The sequence below is a fragment of the Halichondria panicea genome, chromosome 14 (assembly GCF_963675165.1).
Source record: "Halichondria panicea chromosome 14, odHalPani1.1, whole genome shotgun sequence".
Taxonomy (NCBI): domain Eukaryota; kingdom Metazoa; phylum Porifera; class Demospongiae; order Suberitida; family Halichondriidae; genus Halichondria; species Halichondria panicea.
In genome coordinates this window covers 3,641,238-3,656,894 of record NC_087390.1, presented here as the reverse complement: position 1 = coordinate 3,656,894, position 15,657 = coordinate 3,641,238, and the positions used below count along the sequence as shown (strand labels likewise).

Here is a 15,657-nt window from a genome sequence, read left to right as displayed (position 1 = left end):
TGGTTGGAGGTACTGAAATAACCGAGAATGCAATAAAAGTCGTCCCGGAAACAGCCTTTGACTACCCAGCCAGAGGCCAATTAAATTTCTACGCGCTAACTCCTCTCACCCAGTAACTATGGGAACAAGGACGTATTGTGAATCCACTATCGATAGTAAATAAATTATCAAACGCAATCGCCTGAAGATCAACTACAAACACTCCCTTGTAGAACATGTAGAACTTGACCTTAGCTGATATTCTAGTTGTTGCGGTCGAGTGGGCAGTACCTTACATTTTGTACAACCCCTTCTGCATTTCCTGTCAACAGTAAATGTTTGCTGACTCATCAGTCAGTAAGAAAAATAGAAGTTGAGTCCTAGATCCTGAGATGGAGCCTCCCTCTCCTTACGCTGAGCAGCGCTATAAAGATGGACTGGAGTGTGCAAGGAGAGCCACTCAGTTTGATCAAGCTGGACAATACAGTGCAGCCTTCTCCTTCTACAGTGAGGCAGTAGAGGCTTTGAACCAGGCTTGTGCCATTGCTCCAATGTTCAATCCTGTAAAGCCTAGAGTGCTTGAGTACGCTAAGAGAGCTCAGCAATTGTCTGTGTACCTTAATACTCCAACACGTACACAAGGTGAATAAATTATATTAGTATTGTAGCTACATTTTATAGCTAGCTGTCAAGACTAGATTCTTCTATCATGTGTCTTTTATTCATTTTCCACTCTTTATGATTATACATACAGTTGCACCATCAGCGCATGTAGCAAACCCACACATCGAAAGGAATAAGGTGATTGTTAGATAGCAGTCAAAGATAAAGATGGGACACGGTTACCGATACCGAGGCCCCCTTCTAATTTTGCGCCACTTGGACGTTCATAATTATAATAATTTTTAATTTAAGCGGCGCCTTATTTCAAGGAAGTAGAGTAACTTGCTTGTGATTGCAGAATACAACAGTGTTCATAAGTTAGAAAAGGGGTGAATTTCATGCACGTATACATAATCATGTACTGTTGAACAATAATTATGTGAAGTTACATGTGTATCATTATGTGAAGTTACTAATTACGTGCTTGTGTGTAGTAGAGTATCAACTGTGACCTAAAAGGAATTTGTTCTGGCGGGGGATTTACTGTATTAAATCTATGTATGCTGTTGTATCTTCCATCAGAGAGATATGCATCAGGTGGAATACCTGCTGGAAGTGGCCATGAGGGACGAGAAAAAGGGCTTTGTCAAGAAAGCAATTGACATGTACACTTGTGCAGTAGAGCTCGCCTTGAAAGTGGTGTGTATACACGTAAATGTTGTAACTATCGTCAGGAGTTGAACTCCTGCTATCGTATAGTGGATAATTTTCGTGCAGTAAAAAAAATTCATTAAACTTGACCAGCGATGATTTTTGTTAGTGAAAAATTCATGTATTGCATGTTGACCTCAACCTGTCCGCGAAAATTACCCACTATACGGTATTGTACATGTAGCTGTCTGTGATACATGTACTAAGTATGTCCTATATATATAGTGTATTTATTAACTCGAGTTGCATGTGGCCTAGAGTTATAGTAGCGCTTGTCTGTCTACCGTACGGGTAGAAAATTTCGAGGGTGTAAATTTTCGTGCAATTCAATATTCTGTCTAATTTGGAAAATTTCGCGGGTAGTAAATTTCGTGGAGTTAGGGTGTGTCACTATCTCGCATGCGTAAACAAAGCCTTTCGCGGGTTTTAATTTTCGTGTTCTGCAGCCACCCACGAAAAACGCGAAATTAAAAACACCTCGAAATTTTCTACCCGTACGGTATCCTATCTGAGTCTGCTCACAATTGCACACGTCAAATTTAATAGACACGTACACTATAGAGTCAGTGAATACTTAGTTTCTTTGCTGATTTTATTGTGATCTGCAGTATGCTGTTCCCAAAGCGTTGCTCTAGCTGTGGAGGGTCATATCAAGAAACTAAATACAAATTCTAGTCTATTGGCTGCTAGCTGCTGCCTGTGAGAGAAGAGGAGAGGGGCTGTTACACACACACAGCATACAAACACAAGTGCTCTCTTTTAGTAACTGCTTCTTCACTTCTTTCCTATATTATGGTTACTACCTCGCATGTAATGCTATACAACGTTTGGTACAAAAAGTCATATAAGTAACTTTTTGCCCCCTAAAGGAGGAATGTTGTTGTGACCCTATTTTAGATTTCTGAGTTGCTGTAGTTTCATCGCTTTCATTCTTAACACCTCGCAAAGTGAAATTTGTTGGTCTTCCCAATCCAATCTGACTTTTTGTTTTTGTAGCAAAGCTTCACATAAACTCAATGTTAGCAAGAGTAGATACTTTTGCTGTTAGTTTATCATCACCTACACCTAGGATTTAGCACTAAATGCTTTCAGTTTTAACTCAATTACACCTTGACCAGCATGTCTGTGTTTCCTACAATCCCAATCCCAGTATGTATTCGGAAACACTGACATAAAGAATCACGACCATACAATGTGTTTGTAAATGCTATCGCTGCTGTTTATGTTTGTGGCTACTGGAAAACACTCTTGACAAATCTGCAGCAAAAGACACTAACGAATGATGAAGACAGACAGAATATCAAGACACTTACAATGAATGCCCTTGAGCAAATAGAGCACTTGAAAACACTTCCACCACCTTCGAAAACCGTTGACATTGATGACCTGGTTAGTCAGTTGGAGAATCTGGCTCCTCCCACAAAAACTCTAGGGCATAGCACCCCTGGATCGAGCAGAAGCTTACCACGAGGTGATCTATAGATTAACCATGTAGTGTGTATAATTATGTTTTGTTGGTGTGCAATGTTACGGCATGCTGTATATATAATCGATTTACCATCGAGTTTCATGTGTATATGATTACCACGAGTTCACAGTCATTAGATCACTCTGTATCATTGTAGGTCCTCTGACTAGTTTTCTGGATGCTGACACTGACCTTACCACACCCCCAAAGTTCGACGCATTCAGTAGTCGCACCTCACCAACCCCGCCCAGTCGACACCCACCTTCTCACGCCACCCTCAGGCACGGGGGAAAACCTGGTAAGGGGTCCAAGTTCACTGAGAAGGAGATCAAAGTGCTCAGGTACAGAAAATCAATTACAGTGCTAGATCGACTAGCGTATTAAGTGTGTTTGTCACACATCAGCGACTAGATATTTTGTCAAAACTTTCGTTACTTAGTAATTAAATGTTACATTGTATAAGTACCAGTAATTTTAATAACCTACTAACTCTCTCTTTGAAAACATGTATGTGCATATAGTATTTGTATAGAGCTAAATTGTGATTGTCTAGCTATTTCAATTCACTCGCCAACACCCACATACCCCATTTTAGAGCGACCTCCAGTATCAATGGTGTGACCTACTTTCCCTTGAGTGACATGGACCTAACTGACCTAAGGCGTATAACTCCATTGCCTCAAGATTTTGAGGACCCCTGTGGCCTAATACGACTGTCAGATAAGCAGAGATCCAGACTCAAGGCCTGGGTGAGGCCCTACGAGATATGTGACAACCCCATGATGGTGCACCTCATCTCAAGCTTCGCTATCAAACAGGTCTTACAGTGTAGCTACATGTACGTGTGCACAGTACATGTGTGCCCGGTCAATCTACCAGTTTAACAAAGTATACCAGTGTACATGTACATGTGAATAACGTAAGGGTCTCTCACACTTGCTTGTTTCCAAGCATTTTGGTGCTTTCCCCGGAAAATAATTGCATTGTGTAAATGTGTCGTTCAGGAATCTCTATCTTCTACTACATACATGTATCAATATTTTTCGCTTATACAGTGTACTTAACGTGTTTCAAGGTATATTCACCTGTTGTACTGGCATTATACATGTAGTTCCGATTCAATACACCCCCATTTAATGTTTGTATGTCTGCATGCTGATTGCCTTAATTACAACATGTGATGTATATTGCTTTCGTTTAGCTACATGTTCATAAGTATGTCATCTTTACATCACTGTTCGTGCATGTATTATTGCTCCCATGCACTTCCCTTACTTTCCTGCCCAGACTCTAATAGCAGACTGCTCCTTTGTTGCCTCCCTCACTGTCAGTGCTGACTATGAAAGGAAGTTCAAGACACGGCTCGTCACAAGGTACTAGGCCTGTGCCAAATATTGCCAAATATTCCGGAATAATTTTTTGAATATTAAATAGGCAGTCATTAATTTTGAATAATAGGCACTGTGAAAACAGGTTAATTATATTCATTGAGTTGCACATGCGCAGTAGCTCAGAATACGCCCACATTTTACATGATTTTACATGGCAGTAAACCTCAATTTTTATGATGTTAGTCCAATCAATGTTGAGACCACATTTTTTTTGTGCTAAAGTTTGTTATTTCACTGCTGAAATTGACTTAAACCCATTTTTTTGTGCTATATATTTTATAGGTGTTTTATTTCGCTGCGATGTATGTTAAATAATTTGAATAATAGGTGACATCAATTTAGGTGATGAAGTTGAATAATAGGCTGATCAAGTGTGAATAAATAATTTGAATAATAGGTGAAAAAATTTGAATATTTGGAATAGGCCTACCAGGTACATGTACAGTGTACATCCATAATGTATAATGTTTATAGCATCCAAATCCATACAAAATAATAATTCGTTTTACATTGTGCTACGCGTACATCAATTTTATGTACACTGTACATGTAAATAATGCTTTCCATGCTTTTTAACGACATTTCTGCATACATGTATATCCCAGGCTCATCCATCCTCAAAACAGAAATGGTGAACCCATCATGAACCCCAACGGAAAGTACCTGGTATCATTCAACCTTAACGGCTGCAGAAGAAAGGTTAGTAGACACAGCACCACTTTTCAATTAAAGTCCCCTTGTTACGTACATAAAAGTCAGCCTTATAAGTTATACGTGCTACTTAAAATTGTTTTATGTATAATATTCATATATACATGCAGTGCTTGCGTATCAGTGTGTCTAATGATAGAGTAGTAGTATGAAAAACAGTGTACCGTCAATATGATTGCATGTGTTTGTACGCATCAGTCAACCGTTCCCCGTTTGTGCAGGTAGAGATAGACGATCGTCTACCCATCAGTAACAGTGGTGAGCTGCTATGCTCCTACTCCAACAACAGTGACGAGTTCTGGGTCAGCCTCATTGAAAAGGCCTATATGAAGGTACAGATGCTCATCCACTGTAGCACTGAAGTATTAACATCGATAATGACCTCGAAAAAATTAACCTACATGTATACCAATTTATGACATCACGATCCTTGCCTGGTCGGAAAAGTTAGCAATTTTTTCGGCTGATTTGGCTCAATCGCATTTAAGGTTATTCAATTTCAAAACGTTTTCGTTTTCTGTGTTGTTGTGCCGCTTTTAAATTCCTTCCTCTCTATCCCAGGTGATGGGAGGCTATGACTTTCCTGGATCCAGCTCAGTAAGTATTCTTGCATCCATATCACTGTGCATGTTCCTCTGCTTGACTTGAGCAACATCTTATCTGGTATTAGTATCTACAGCACTGTAACTTTGCAATAACATTAACACTCTCCATCATTCACAGAACATTGATCTGCATGCTCTGACTGGGTGGATCCCAGAGAGGGCTGGGCTCAAGGAGACTAACAATGAATTGTTTGACAAAATGGAGCAGTCACTCAGGAAAGGTACGCAAATGATTATGATCAACTCTGAACTAGCTAGATTACATACAAGATTGGCTAGTTTCGTAATGTAGCACCAGCCTATAAATTACAATAATCGGACAACCTTATTACAATCTAGCTGCATTCAACTCGGTATACATGATTTCAGCTTTGTCCTAACTCAGTACGTACATACAAAAGCACACGCTTGTATAATTGAAAGCCTAATCAATTCTTGCAGCTAGGGAATTAAAATATCATGCATATACTCTTCTCTATAGGCAATGCATTGCTGACAGTGGCCACAGGGGAACTATCTGAAGCTCAAGCTGAGAGGGCGGGGCTTGTCGCCACTCATGCTTACGCAATCCTCAATGTCGTGCAATACAAAGTAAGTTTATTGCTATCCTTAAGTGCCTAATATTTATTTTCTTTGCTACCTACCTGTCCATGCATTTAGTGTTTTGAAATTACCATTCTATTCAGGGGCTAAAGCTGCTTCAGTTGAAGAACCCCTGGAGTCACAAAAGATGGAAGGTATACTCACTAGCCTCTATATGCACATGTACATGTATGTAAAGATAAAATGTTGAGCATGCAGTATACAGTGTACATGTATCACTGTAGGTGGTATTTTTCTTAGCTGTGATTTACATATATACGTGTGCAACGGCGCAAATTATTTTGTACATGTACATGTACTTGTCATTTGTATTTATGACAAAAAGGATTTTCTCATACTGTTTGTACATTGTTCTTGCAAGTGTCTGCCAATGATGCTGTGGATGTACACTATGCAGGGTAACTACTCTGAGCATGACCAGACGCACTGGACTCCTGAGCTGAGGAGAGCACTCAAGTTTGACCAGACACAAGCCTTGGAGGTCGATAATGGTAAGATAATTATGATGACTTATAATACTAGACTCGTACATAGTTCGTATATAATTACATGTGTACGTATATCCCATAGCAATTATGTTAATTATGTTAACCCCATGTAGGTGTGTTTTGGATCGACTGGGCCTCACTCTGCAAGTTCTTTGATGTGGCCTACCTCAATTGGAAGCCAGAGCTGTTTGCTCATAAGTCCACCATACATGAGTGAGTGTAACCAGTTCTTGTCTGGTTCACGGGAGCTAGCATTGCTTTTACAATCTCCCATCAGTACGGTTATTTGTTGGTGTTTCATTAGAAAAGATGCTACAATTTACATAACGACTCTTGAGATTTCGTTTCAACATATTGTCCCCAAACTGAACGTACATGTACGTGTACTCAGAAATAGTAAACTATTGATAAAGAACAGCCAATAACAATCCATAATTTATATTTCGTCCTTTAGTATTATATATACCACTTTTGACCAAAATCATATTTATTCTTCTACTTTGTTTGACAGTGTTTGGAAGCCGAATGCAGCAGAGAAGGACTGGTATGACATCAGTAAGTAGGCGTGTTTGTACATGTGTGTAGTACCTAATAACCAGGCAGCTAATTGGTTCCTGCTTGTGAAGTTGAATCACCTTGAAAGAAGCCTGCATGTTGACGCTTATGGCCATTGGATACACGTGTATAGTTATACATGACAATTATGCTAAAATACATGTATATAAGATTTGTATCGCTGCTTATGTACAGGCAACAATCCACAGTACACCCTGAGGGTGAACAATGGTGGTGAGGGTGTGGCCACAGTCTGGGTACTGCTCTCCAGACACATCACTGCCAAGGTTTGTACTCTTGTACACTGTACTGTAGTTTAGTACAATTGCATACGTGCCTAGGCTACATGAATGTCATGTAAGTTAATTATTACGTCCTGTATGCATCCTAGCTCATTTGCTGCGTTTACACTGAATCTCGGTATATTAGTGTTTCCAGTGGTACACTGTATAGGTCTGGTATTAGCTGACTGCTTTTATTTCTGTGCAGAATGACTTTGCCCACAATGAGAAGTTCATCACACTGCACATTGCAAAGAGTGACGGGAAGAGGATATTCTATCCTGGTACGTACATGTACGCAGTCATGTATGTGAATGTGTCATCCTAATTTCCCCGTCTCTGTGTTATTGCAATATTCTCTTGCTGGTTTAATATCAGTCCTCACAATTTGTGTACATGTATATATACAAGTATATTAACATGTACACCTGCATGTTAAACTAGTAAATGTCCCATGCAAGTAGAGTGATTATTTTAGTACATGAACATAATTATATGTAGTCGGTTTGTATCCAGACATTGTGTAGGCACATTTTGCTGTTAACTCATAGAAAAATTCCATGTGACGGGAATAAAGATCAACACGCCACACTATCTGGCCAAACTGGAGAATGTTCCACGAGGCGCCTCTTCCTACACTGTCATTGTGTCGCAGCTGGAGAGCCTCAGCACTATCTACTACACTCTCAGAGTGAGTATTATATGGTACCCCATGCTTAAATACCGATCTCATATGCATGTATACTTGTAGTCTATGCATTTTCCAAGTAATTGTCTATAGGATATATTAAACAAATCTTTCAGTTTGTGATCATGTTAAAACCATAATTATAATTATCTCATAAGAGGGCACTCGCATCTACACATTGCCTGCATGTATAAATAATTGGCACAGAGTGTGTAAAGGCAGTAATTCTAATTTGGTTTTGTGGGCAAACATTCATATAGCTTAATGTAATTTAGCTACGATTCCTGGCTCATTATCTAGCATGCTATAAAACATGACTCGCTTAACTTGATTGTCATATCCATAAAACCTGTGTAGTGTCATATGTTTTGACAGCAAACATGCATAATTATGTTTGTAGTAGGCCATTGATGTCAAAGCAAACTAATCAATAAATTGTTCATGATTGATTATTATGCACATAGACAGTGTATGAAGCTAATGTGCCGCCTTTGTGTACTATTGCATAGTACGTACCCTGAAGAGGGAATGTGGAAAATATATATCGTAGAAACCAATTATTATCGTATGCACCGATGTGGTCAATAGCAGAGCTCTATGCACTCATCTATGCATGGTCATTTTTGAGCCGATCCAGCACCCAACCGAATGTCACTGTGACGATCAATGGCTCCACTGCTAAGCTAGCTAAGTTAGCAGCTTGGAAAGCGAGCGACTGCAGGAGCGATAGGCAAGCAAGCAGTCTTAAACATTCACAAAATTGACCAGGAAACTGGAACAAATCCACCTCATTGAAGTCGAATTTTCTCAGGTTGATGACACAGGTAACAGAGTCCTTCCAGATTGATACACCATGCAGCTATAATTATACCGTATAGCGGGTATATATCGAGAGTATAAATGTTCGCTGATTAAACATGTACCGCGAACATTTTATACCCACGAATTTAATATCGCACGCATGCTGCAAAAGTGCTGCTCTTCCGAAAAATTAAATATAATCGAGTACGCGCTAACAATCAAGTTTCTACAGTAGATGTACATGCATGTACCAATTTATCGGTAGTCACCTGTACACATGTATCTATGTGGTTACATTAGAAACATTGCCATGTATCTCTTGTCTCCGATATAATTATATTTATTATGTACAAACCCTACTGTGCAAAGCTTGGAAATGTTGTAATTTTGTGGTTAAGCGCAATAATTATACTCCTATGACAATGACAATAATTATTATTTATATGAGGCACTCATTGTCCTGAAGTGTTGATAAGTAGGTACCAGTAGCACCCACAAAAGAGAAGGTCTTATCATCGTTATCTGTGATGTCCTCTGATGATCGGTAGAGGGGATTTTGAAACTCCCGCTCCATCTCACAATCGTCCCCACCATGATTTGTTGTATGAAGGATGGGCTCAGCATATATCTGATCATCACTGCCACTCAAATCAGTCTCTGTATGTGCAAAGAAGTACATTGATTCGAACAAAACTCTTTACTACCCCATGAAACAGACATACCTAACTTCACGTCTCAGTTAGGACAAGAGTTTAGTGTTTACTATATATAACAGCCCCTTCATGCCATTACGCACATGGTATCATAATTGTGATATCGTACCCCAAGGCGTTTAATGTTTGCAATTTTCGCGAATTGACCTCTAACCTTAAAAATTATGCCCGCGAGTCACAATTATACGATATAAACGTGTACCATAATAATGACTTAGTTATTTATTTATGATTCAAGAGATTCATGCATTAAGATCAGGTGAAGTGTGCATGTACTTACGTGATAAAAGAGTGATTCCAGTGGTGATGGAAATATTTGACCTGCTTGTGTAGCTGTTTCTAGCTGGGAGTTGACCACCATCTGGTGCCCCATGGACTGTGTTGTCCCGTCCATTAGTATCTGATCAATAAAATAATTATGGCTGACATACAGTCTATATATTCAGTTGAATTTCATGTAGTACCGTATTACTATAATATTTTGCGTAATGAGCCAAATCAGCTTCAATCAAACTATTGCTTTCTAGCAGGGATCGTATGTCATTATAACCAGTACCAGCATAGGTTTTGCGAAGTAATCAACACTCGCAAAATTTGCTATGTTTGATGCTCGCAAAACATTCGATATACAGCATAGGCCCACATATAGTTATACCTATGTATTAGTGATGCTATGTGAAATGGTTTTAGTAAACTCGAATTATCCAAAACAGGCACTAAATCACATGACTTCCATGTGTCTCAGGGCGCATACCTGATTGTATGCTGATTCCAGTGGCAATCGAAGTGTTTGATCGGCTTGCATAGCTGTTCCTAGCAGGGAGGTGGGGTGCCCCATAGACTGGGTTGTCCCGTCCATTGTTATCTAAATCAGATAAACATATTAACTACTGTAGCTGCCGGTATGGCGAGTCTTTAATGATACATGTATATGTACATGCATGCATGTATGCTCAATCAGTCATGTTGCTAGTGAAGTGACCATGCCAGTATAAGTAGAACCTTAAACAGAACGTCTCCTACTCTGCTCTGCTCTACTGACTACCCATAAACCAAGGCTTACATGATCGTAGACTGATGGCAGTACAGATGGAACTGTTGGTGTAACTTCTGCGCTGGTCAGTCCAAGGTGCTCCATGCATGGGCATGTCCCTTGTATCTATATACATGAGCATGTGCCAGCAGACTTAGTATAGAGATAAAAAATTATAATATTACTATTATACATACAATTATGTCTCCAAAATCAAATAGCTATCTTTATTATACCATGATTTTTTCCCTTCAAATGCCACGTGAACTATAGAGGCGTACTTACATGACTGTAGGCTGACTCCTGTGTGTGTAGAATTACTGAGGCTATTGGTGGAACTAGCTCGGACATAGCGCTGTGGAGTCATGGGTGTTGTATGCACTGTGTTGTCTTGTCCGTACGCATGGTAGTCATCTAGATCTGTATCAATTACTGATTCACATATCAAAATAACCACAACTTTGCTATAATTATTACAAATATAGGCGTATACGTTAACGTACACAAAGGGCATGTACCTAACGTACACACTTACTTTTTACTTTCTACATTCAGGCTAGAAATAAGCTCTTTGCTCTTACTTGAAGGTGTTATTTCCTTTTTGTCTTTCTGTCGCTTAAGCAAATATGCCACTGCAGCAGCAGAGATAAAAATTAGAATAATAAACATCACACCGCCAATGATTCCTCCTGCTAGCTCTGGTACAAACAGGTCTCCTACAAGCAATTCTGAGTGGGAACGAAGTCTTTAGTCAAAATTAATGTGTAATCTACCTAGGAGAATAAATAAGTTGTACTGTATCACTACTAGCTGCTGAGAGTTTACCTGGTGTTGTGATTTGTGAAGCACACAACTGTCCTGTATACCCTGGGTTGCAGAAACAACTGAATGTGTCAAGCCCATCCACACACTCTCCCCTACCGGTGCAGTTGACTCCTACACATTCATCAATTTCAGTTTCACAAAGTTGACCGGTGTACCCAGAATCACAGACACAAACATATGAACTTGTTTCTTCGTGACACTTCCCTCTGTTGGTACAGTTGACGCCAAAGCAGTATTCTACGTTCTCACAATACTGTCCCGAGTAGCCTCCTCTGCATTGGCACCGAAAATTGTCCTCTTCGTTGATGCATACTCCATTGTTTTGACACAGTACACTCTGGGCTGCACATTCGTCATAGTTCTGGCAGGAGTCCCCATAGAAGAACTGCTGGCAGAGTATCCTGTAGCTTAAAAGTATTCTTGCTAGGTTAAATCTCCCAGAGTAGCGTAACATACTGCTATCTGGTGACCCAGCCACTAGTGATGGTGAAATGTCAACAGCAAATGTGTCTATGAGGTCATCGCCATTATCTTGGTCATAGTCAATTGCTTGGATGTATAGTTGAACTCCCTGCAAGAGCATGTCCATAATTATAGAATTTGCTCACTGTTTGCTGTTAGCTTGCTTTACTTATACACTTCACAAAAACCACCCACCACCCACTCGGACCCAACTCAGATTTTTTTGTTAGTTAGTGTAGTCATTACATAGATCTAACATACATGTACCCACCAGCTGCACATGCACACACACCTGCCATAGACGCTCCACTCCTTGTAGATTGAGTGGGTTTTCCAAGCCCAGCACACTCGAACTTGAAAAATCAGTGTCCCTATTATAGTCCTCTTCTTCTGGAGTCTCGCTAGTTATTTCCCCTCCTAGGGTGCAGCCCAGTGTCTCGGGTGGAGTGGCATAGTCTCGCAGACAATATCTAAAGTAGTTGTCACATCTTTTCGATTCACTGCATACACCTGTTACGTCAAATCCGTCACAACAGCCAAATGGTCCTTGTAGTGGATTGGCTAGACTACACTCTGCACATCTGTTCAAAGGATTCTCGTATGAGTTGACTCTCAGCTGAACCAAGTATGACCCATGAGCACATACCTATACAAGCATACTTATTAGACTATTATTTACACGTGTACTATATACTATATGAGAATACTGTGTGTGTACTCACTGAGAGAAATGCAAGGAGTATCGTCAGCCTTGTATGATTCATTTTGTTAGTCTTGCATTCACAACGTATATACATGTAGCAGCATTCTGTGAGTTCTGCTGTGCCTTTTATACCCCATGTTTAGTAGCGGTCTAATTCTCTTGGCAGCTTTAATGTGTGTTTGTGCTGCTATGACTGTTAATTCAAGGATTAACATGGCTTCTCTCCTTTTGGGATGTTTCTGTGTTTGTGTATTGTAGCACTGTTTACATACAATACTGTTGAGTAAAAATTGGTTCGTATACACAAACGATTTAACATTTGCTAATCACCTTCTCATACTGAGCTGTCACATGTTATAATATCTTTAGGTTTCAGTAGTAATTGTCCTATTGTTCCTTCTTACAATTGACTCATCTTTACCTCAACCCCCCCCCCACACACACACACACACACACACACACACACACACACACACACACACACACACACAGTGTTACTTTATGGAGTACGTCACTGTAGTAAATGACGACTTCATGTGTACTTATACTTTAATGGTGTTTTGTAAACCTTCGGCCCTTGACCATAATTACACCTATATTCATTAATTACCATATAATTATGTACTCTTACGCATGTACATGTAAAAAAGTTGTTCTCCTATTCCCTTTTCAATACAGTACGTGTATTAAAATGGGAATAATGGGAATAATGGAATAATTAAAACATCGTGTGATTGTGAGATCTTTTGTTTTTGCAGGTGTACTCAACATGTGACTTCACTGTCTCACCAGTCTCGATACCCTATGAATTTCATCAACAGGTACAAATGTACATGGTATACCTACATGTACATGTATACTAGATTACTGTCCATTAATGCAGAATATACATACGCATATCTTCTGGCTACAATACGTAAGAGTAACTTAATTTACGAAAGTTACTGTAACATTACTCTGTTTGCTGTGTCGATTACACTCTCATTCACTCCCAGATAAGCGGACAGTGGTTTAGTGGTCAGAGTGCTTCACCACAGTTTAGAATTACCACCACCTCTTACACTTCAAGAGTAATGATCAAACTACGTGCTCCAAAGTAAGTCAACGATATACCTTTTGCATGCGTACTTTGTAGTCACATACAGAATGGTTGGCCAGCTAGCTTTGTAATCGAGATTTCATTGTACAAGCTTGCTCCAGGAGCCTCCAAACTTATTTGTTTTACGTACAGTATTAGTTTTTGTTAGAATTGCTCAGGGTCGGATCTACAGGGTAGCAAAAGGTGCTCAAGCACCTCCCTGAGCTTGGAGAATTTAATTTTCTCTCATTCATTGGCTGATTGACCCCTGAGCTTGGAGAATTTAATTATCTATGGTGTGTCTCACTCATTGGCTGATTGAAGTCCCTCTTGGATTCTGAGTAGCTGTAGACCTACCTAATACAGTTAGTCTTTTTAAAGCGTGCTACAAGCTTGACTAGCACTGTAGCTGCAGTGTAGTGCCGACTCAGCGAAGTATTTACTTGCAAACCACACCTACTATTGCACACGTGCAATTACACACCGGAAATGATGCAGAAGTGGACATGGTCGCATTGTTTTTGGCATACGCTTGTGCTCCCATTTCGCTTCTGCATCTACCTACTAGTTTTTCTGTAGATCCGCCCCTATTGCGAATACAATAATTTAATTTGACAGTAATAATGTATTTTAACAGGGAGCTGTACGGCCGTTTGGAGCTGTCTTGTGAAGCGCAAGATGCGAAGTTCAGTCCAATAGACACAGGATCATTCAGGTTAGACATTGCATTAAGCCAAGAAAATATAAAATAGTAGGTTACATCAGGTACTCCTGGTTACATCCAGAGGAGGTCCAACATGCGTGTACGAATCACTACAAGTACAGTGCATTGATGTCATTGCTATCACATGATAACTTCCAGGCCAATGCACCAGCAGCACTTGTAGTGAGTTCTTGCACACATATCGGACCTCCTCTGGGTTACTGTGCAGTATGGCAGTTCATAGATAGAGTAGAAGAGGGATTGGAAACGGAAGTGATTCACGTGATGTTTTACAATGAAGTCTACGTAGTGGCTCTGGGACCATCCGTGTATCTCCTCATAACTCCCGCAAAAGCCCGGGAAACTTATTGTGTCCAAAGCATACATCTCAGAGCTACCCCCATTACTGAATCACATGCCCCCTGATAGTAGGTATCAATTGGAAACAAAGAAAATATAATCTCGATTGTCGTGAAGTAGCTAGAGGTACACATAACTAAATAGTGTCCTGTGTCTCAAATGGGCTCAAGTATTAGAGAAAGTTGATATTTAGCAGCAGAACTGCTCGTGGACTTCTTACAGAGAGCAGAACAATTCTCATGAATTATTCATGTTTAGCCCTCGTGTTAAAAAGTAAGCCTCGATTAAAACCGCGGAGATACACGGATGGTACTTCGAGGGTACTTCCGTTTCCAATCCCCTTCTACTCTATCTATGGGCAGTTATAGAAGTGCACTAAAACAGCTGGTAGGACACAAAGAGTGAACACATTCCTGGTTAGATCTAGTAACCATAGTAGTACACAGACAACACCCATTTACTGTGTGCAGAACAATGCCTTATTGTGGTATTGAGAGTATACTCTATTAATTATGATTGTTGTTATTGTGACAATCTGTACAAATAGTGTGGTGAGTAAAATCAGGAGATTTTCAAGTGCTCCTTGCATGGTAAAGTGAATCTTCAGATAATGCAAGCTATTCTATTTTCTGTTATTGTCATTAATTTTGATTACATAATTACACCCTCTTTTCCACAGGTTTGGGCTCAGTGTTCTCGAGGCTCAAGGACTACCAAAAGCATTATACAGTCTCTTGTGTATTAGCTACAGTGGAAACAAACTCCCACCTTCTAAACCCGTACCCTTCATCGTCGATGTATTTTGTGATAATGTTTTCAGCTTAAATGCTGCTTAATAATTATTCTTTATTACAGTGTTATTAACAATGAGCGTGCTTTACCGAGGGCAATAAACT

The 15,657-nt window shown here is 39.8% G+C and overlaps 3 protein-coding genes across 4 annotated transcripts in view; 1 reads left to right on the top strand and 2 right to left on the bottom strand.

Annotated features, from left to right (window-relative positions):
- LOC135348066 (histone acetyltransferase KAT2B-like) overlaps positions 1–3,780 on the bottom strand; it is a 62,335-nt gene extending 58,555 nt beyond the window's left edge. The window contains exon 1 of the mRNA XM_064546213.1: positions 3,771–3,780. The gene's annotated coding sequence lies outside the window, so the exon portion shown is untranslated. The remainder of the gene's footprint in view (positions 1–3,770) is intronic.
- LOC135348065 (calpain-7-like) lies at positions 302–15,631 on the top strand. 2 transcript variants are annotated; one of them, XM_064546211.1, is made up of 23 exons: positions 302–621; positions 734–780; positions 1,165–1,281; positions 2,557–2,764; positions 2,919–3,102; positions 3,357–3,579; positions 4,049–4,134; positions 4,758–4,851; positions 5,085–5,195; positions 5,425–5,460; positions 5,587–5,689; positions 5,950–6,059; positions 6,155–6,205; positions 6,469–6,562; positions 6,673–6,772; positions 7,071–7,114; positions 7,310–7,401; positions 7,604–7,679; positions 7,947–8,086; positions 13,379–13,441; positions 13,616–13,716; positions 14,336–14,413; positions 15,441–15,631. In XM_064546211.1, exons 1-23 carry the CDS (start codon positions 372–374, stop codon positions 15,595–15,597), a joined length of 2,565 nt encoding a protein of 854 aa, XP_064402281.1. In that variant the 5' UTR covers positions 302–371; the 3' UTR covers positions 15,598–15,631. The 2 variants fall into 2 exon arrangements, with proteins under 2 accessions (XP_064402281.1, XP_064402282.1); XM_064546212.1 differs by lacking the exon at positions 1,165–1,281.
- Positions 9,212–12,937, bottom strand: LOC135348069 (uncharacterized). Its single transcript, XM_064546219.1, has 9 exons — positions 12,640–12,937; positions 12,210–12,563; positions 11,456–12,026; positions 11,212–11,358; positions 10,916–11,050; positions 10,661–10,756; positions 10,352–10,462; positions 9,878–9,997; positions 9,212–9,541 (listed from the first exon to the last, which is right to left on the bottom strand). The coding sequence occupies exons 1-9, from the start codon at positions 12,712–12,714 to the stop codon at positions 9,324–9,326; spliced, it is 1,827 nt and encodes a 608-aa protein (XP_064402289.1). The 5' UTR covers positions 12,715–12,937; the 3' UTR covers positions 9,212–9,323.
- Positions 15,632–15,657: the final 26 nt, after the last annotated feature.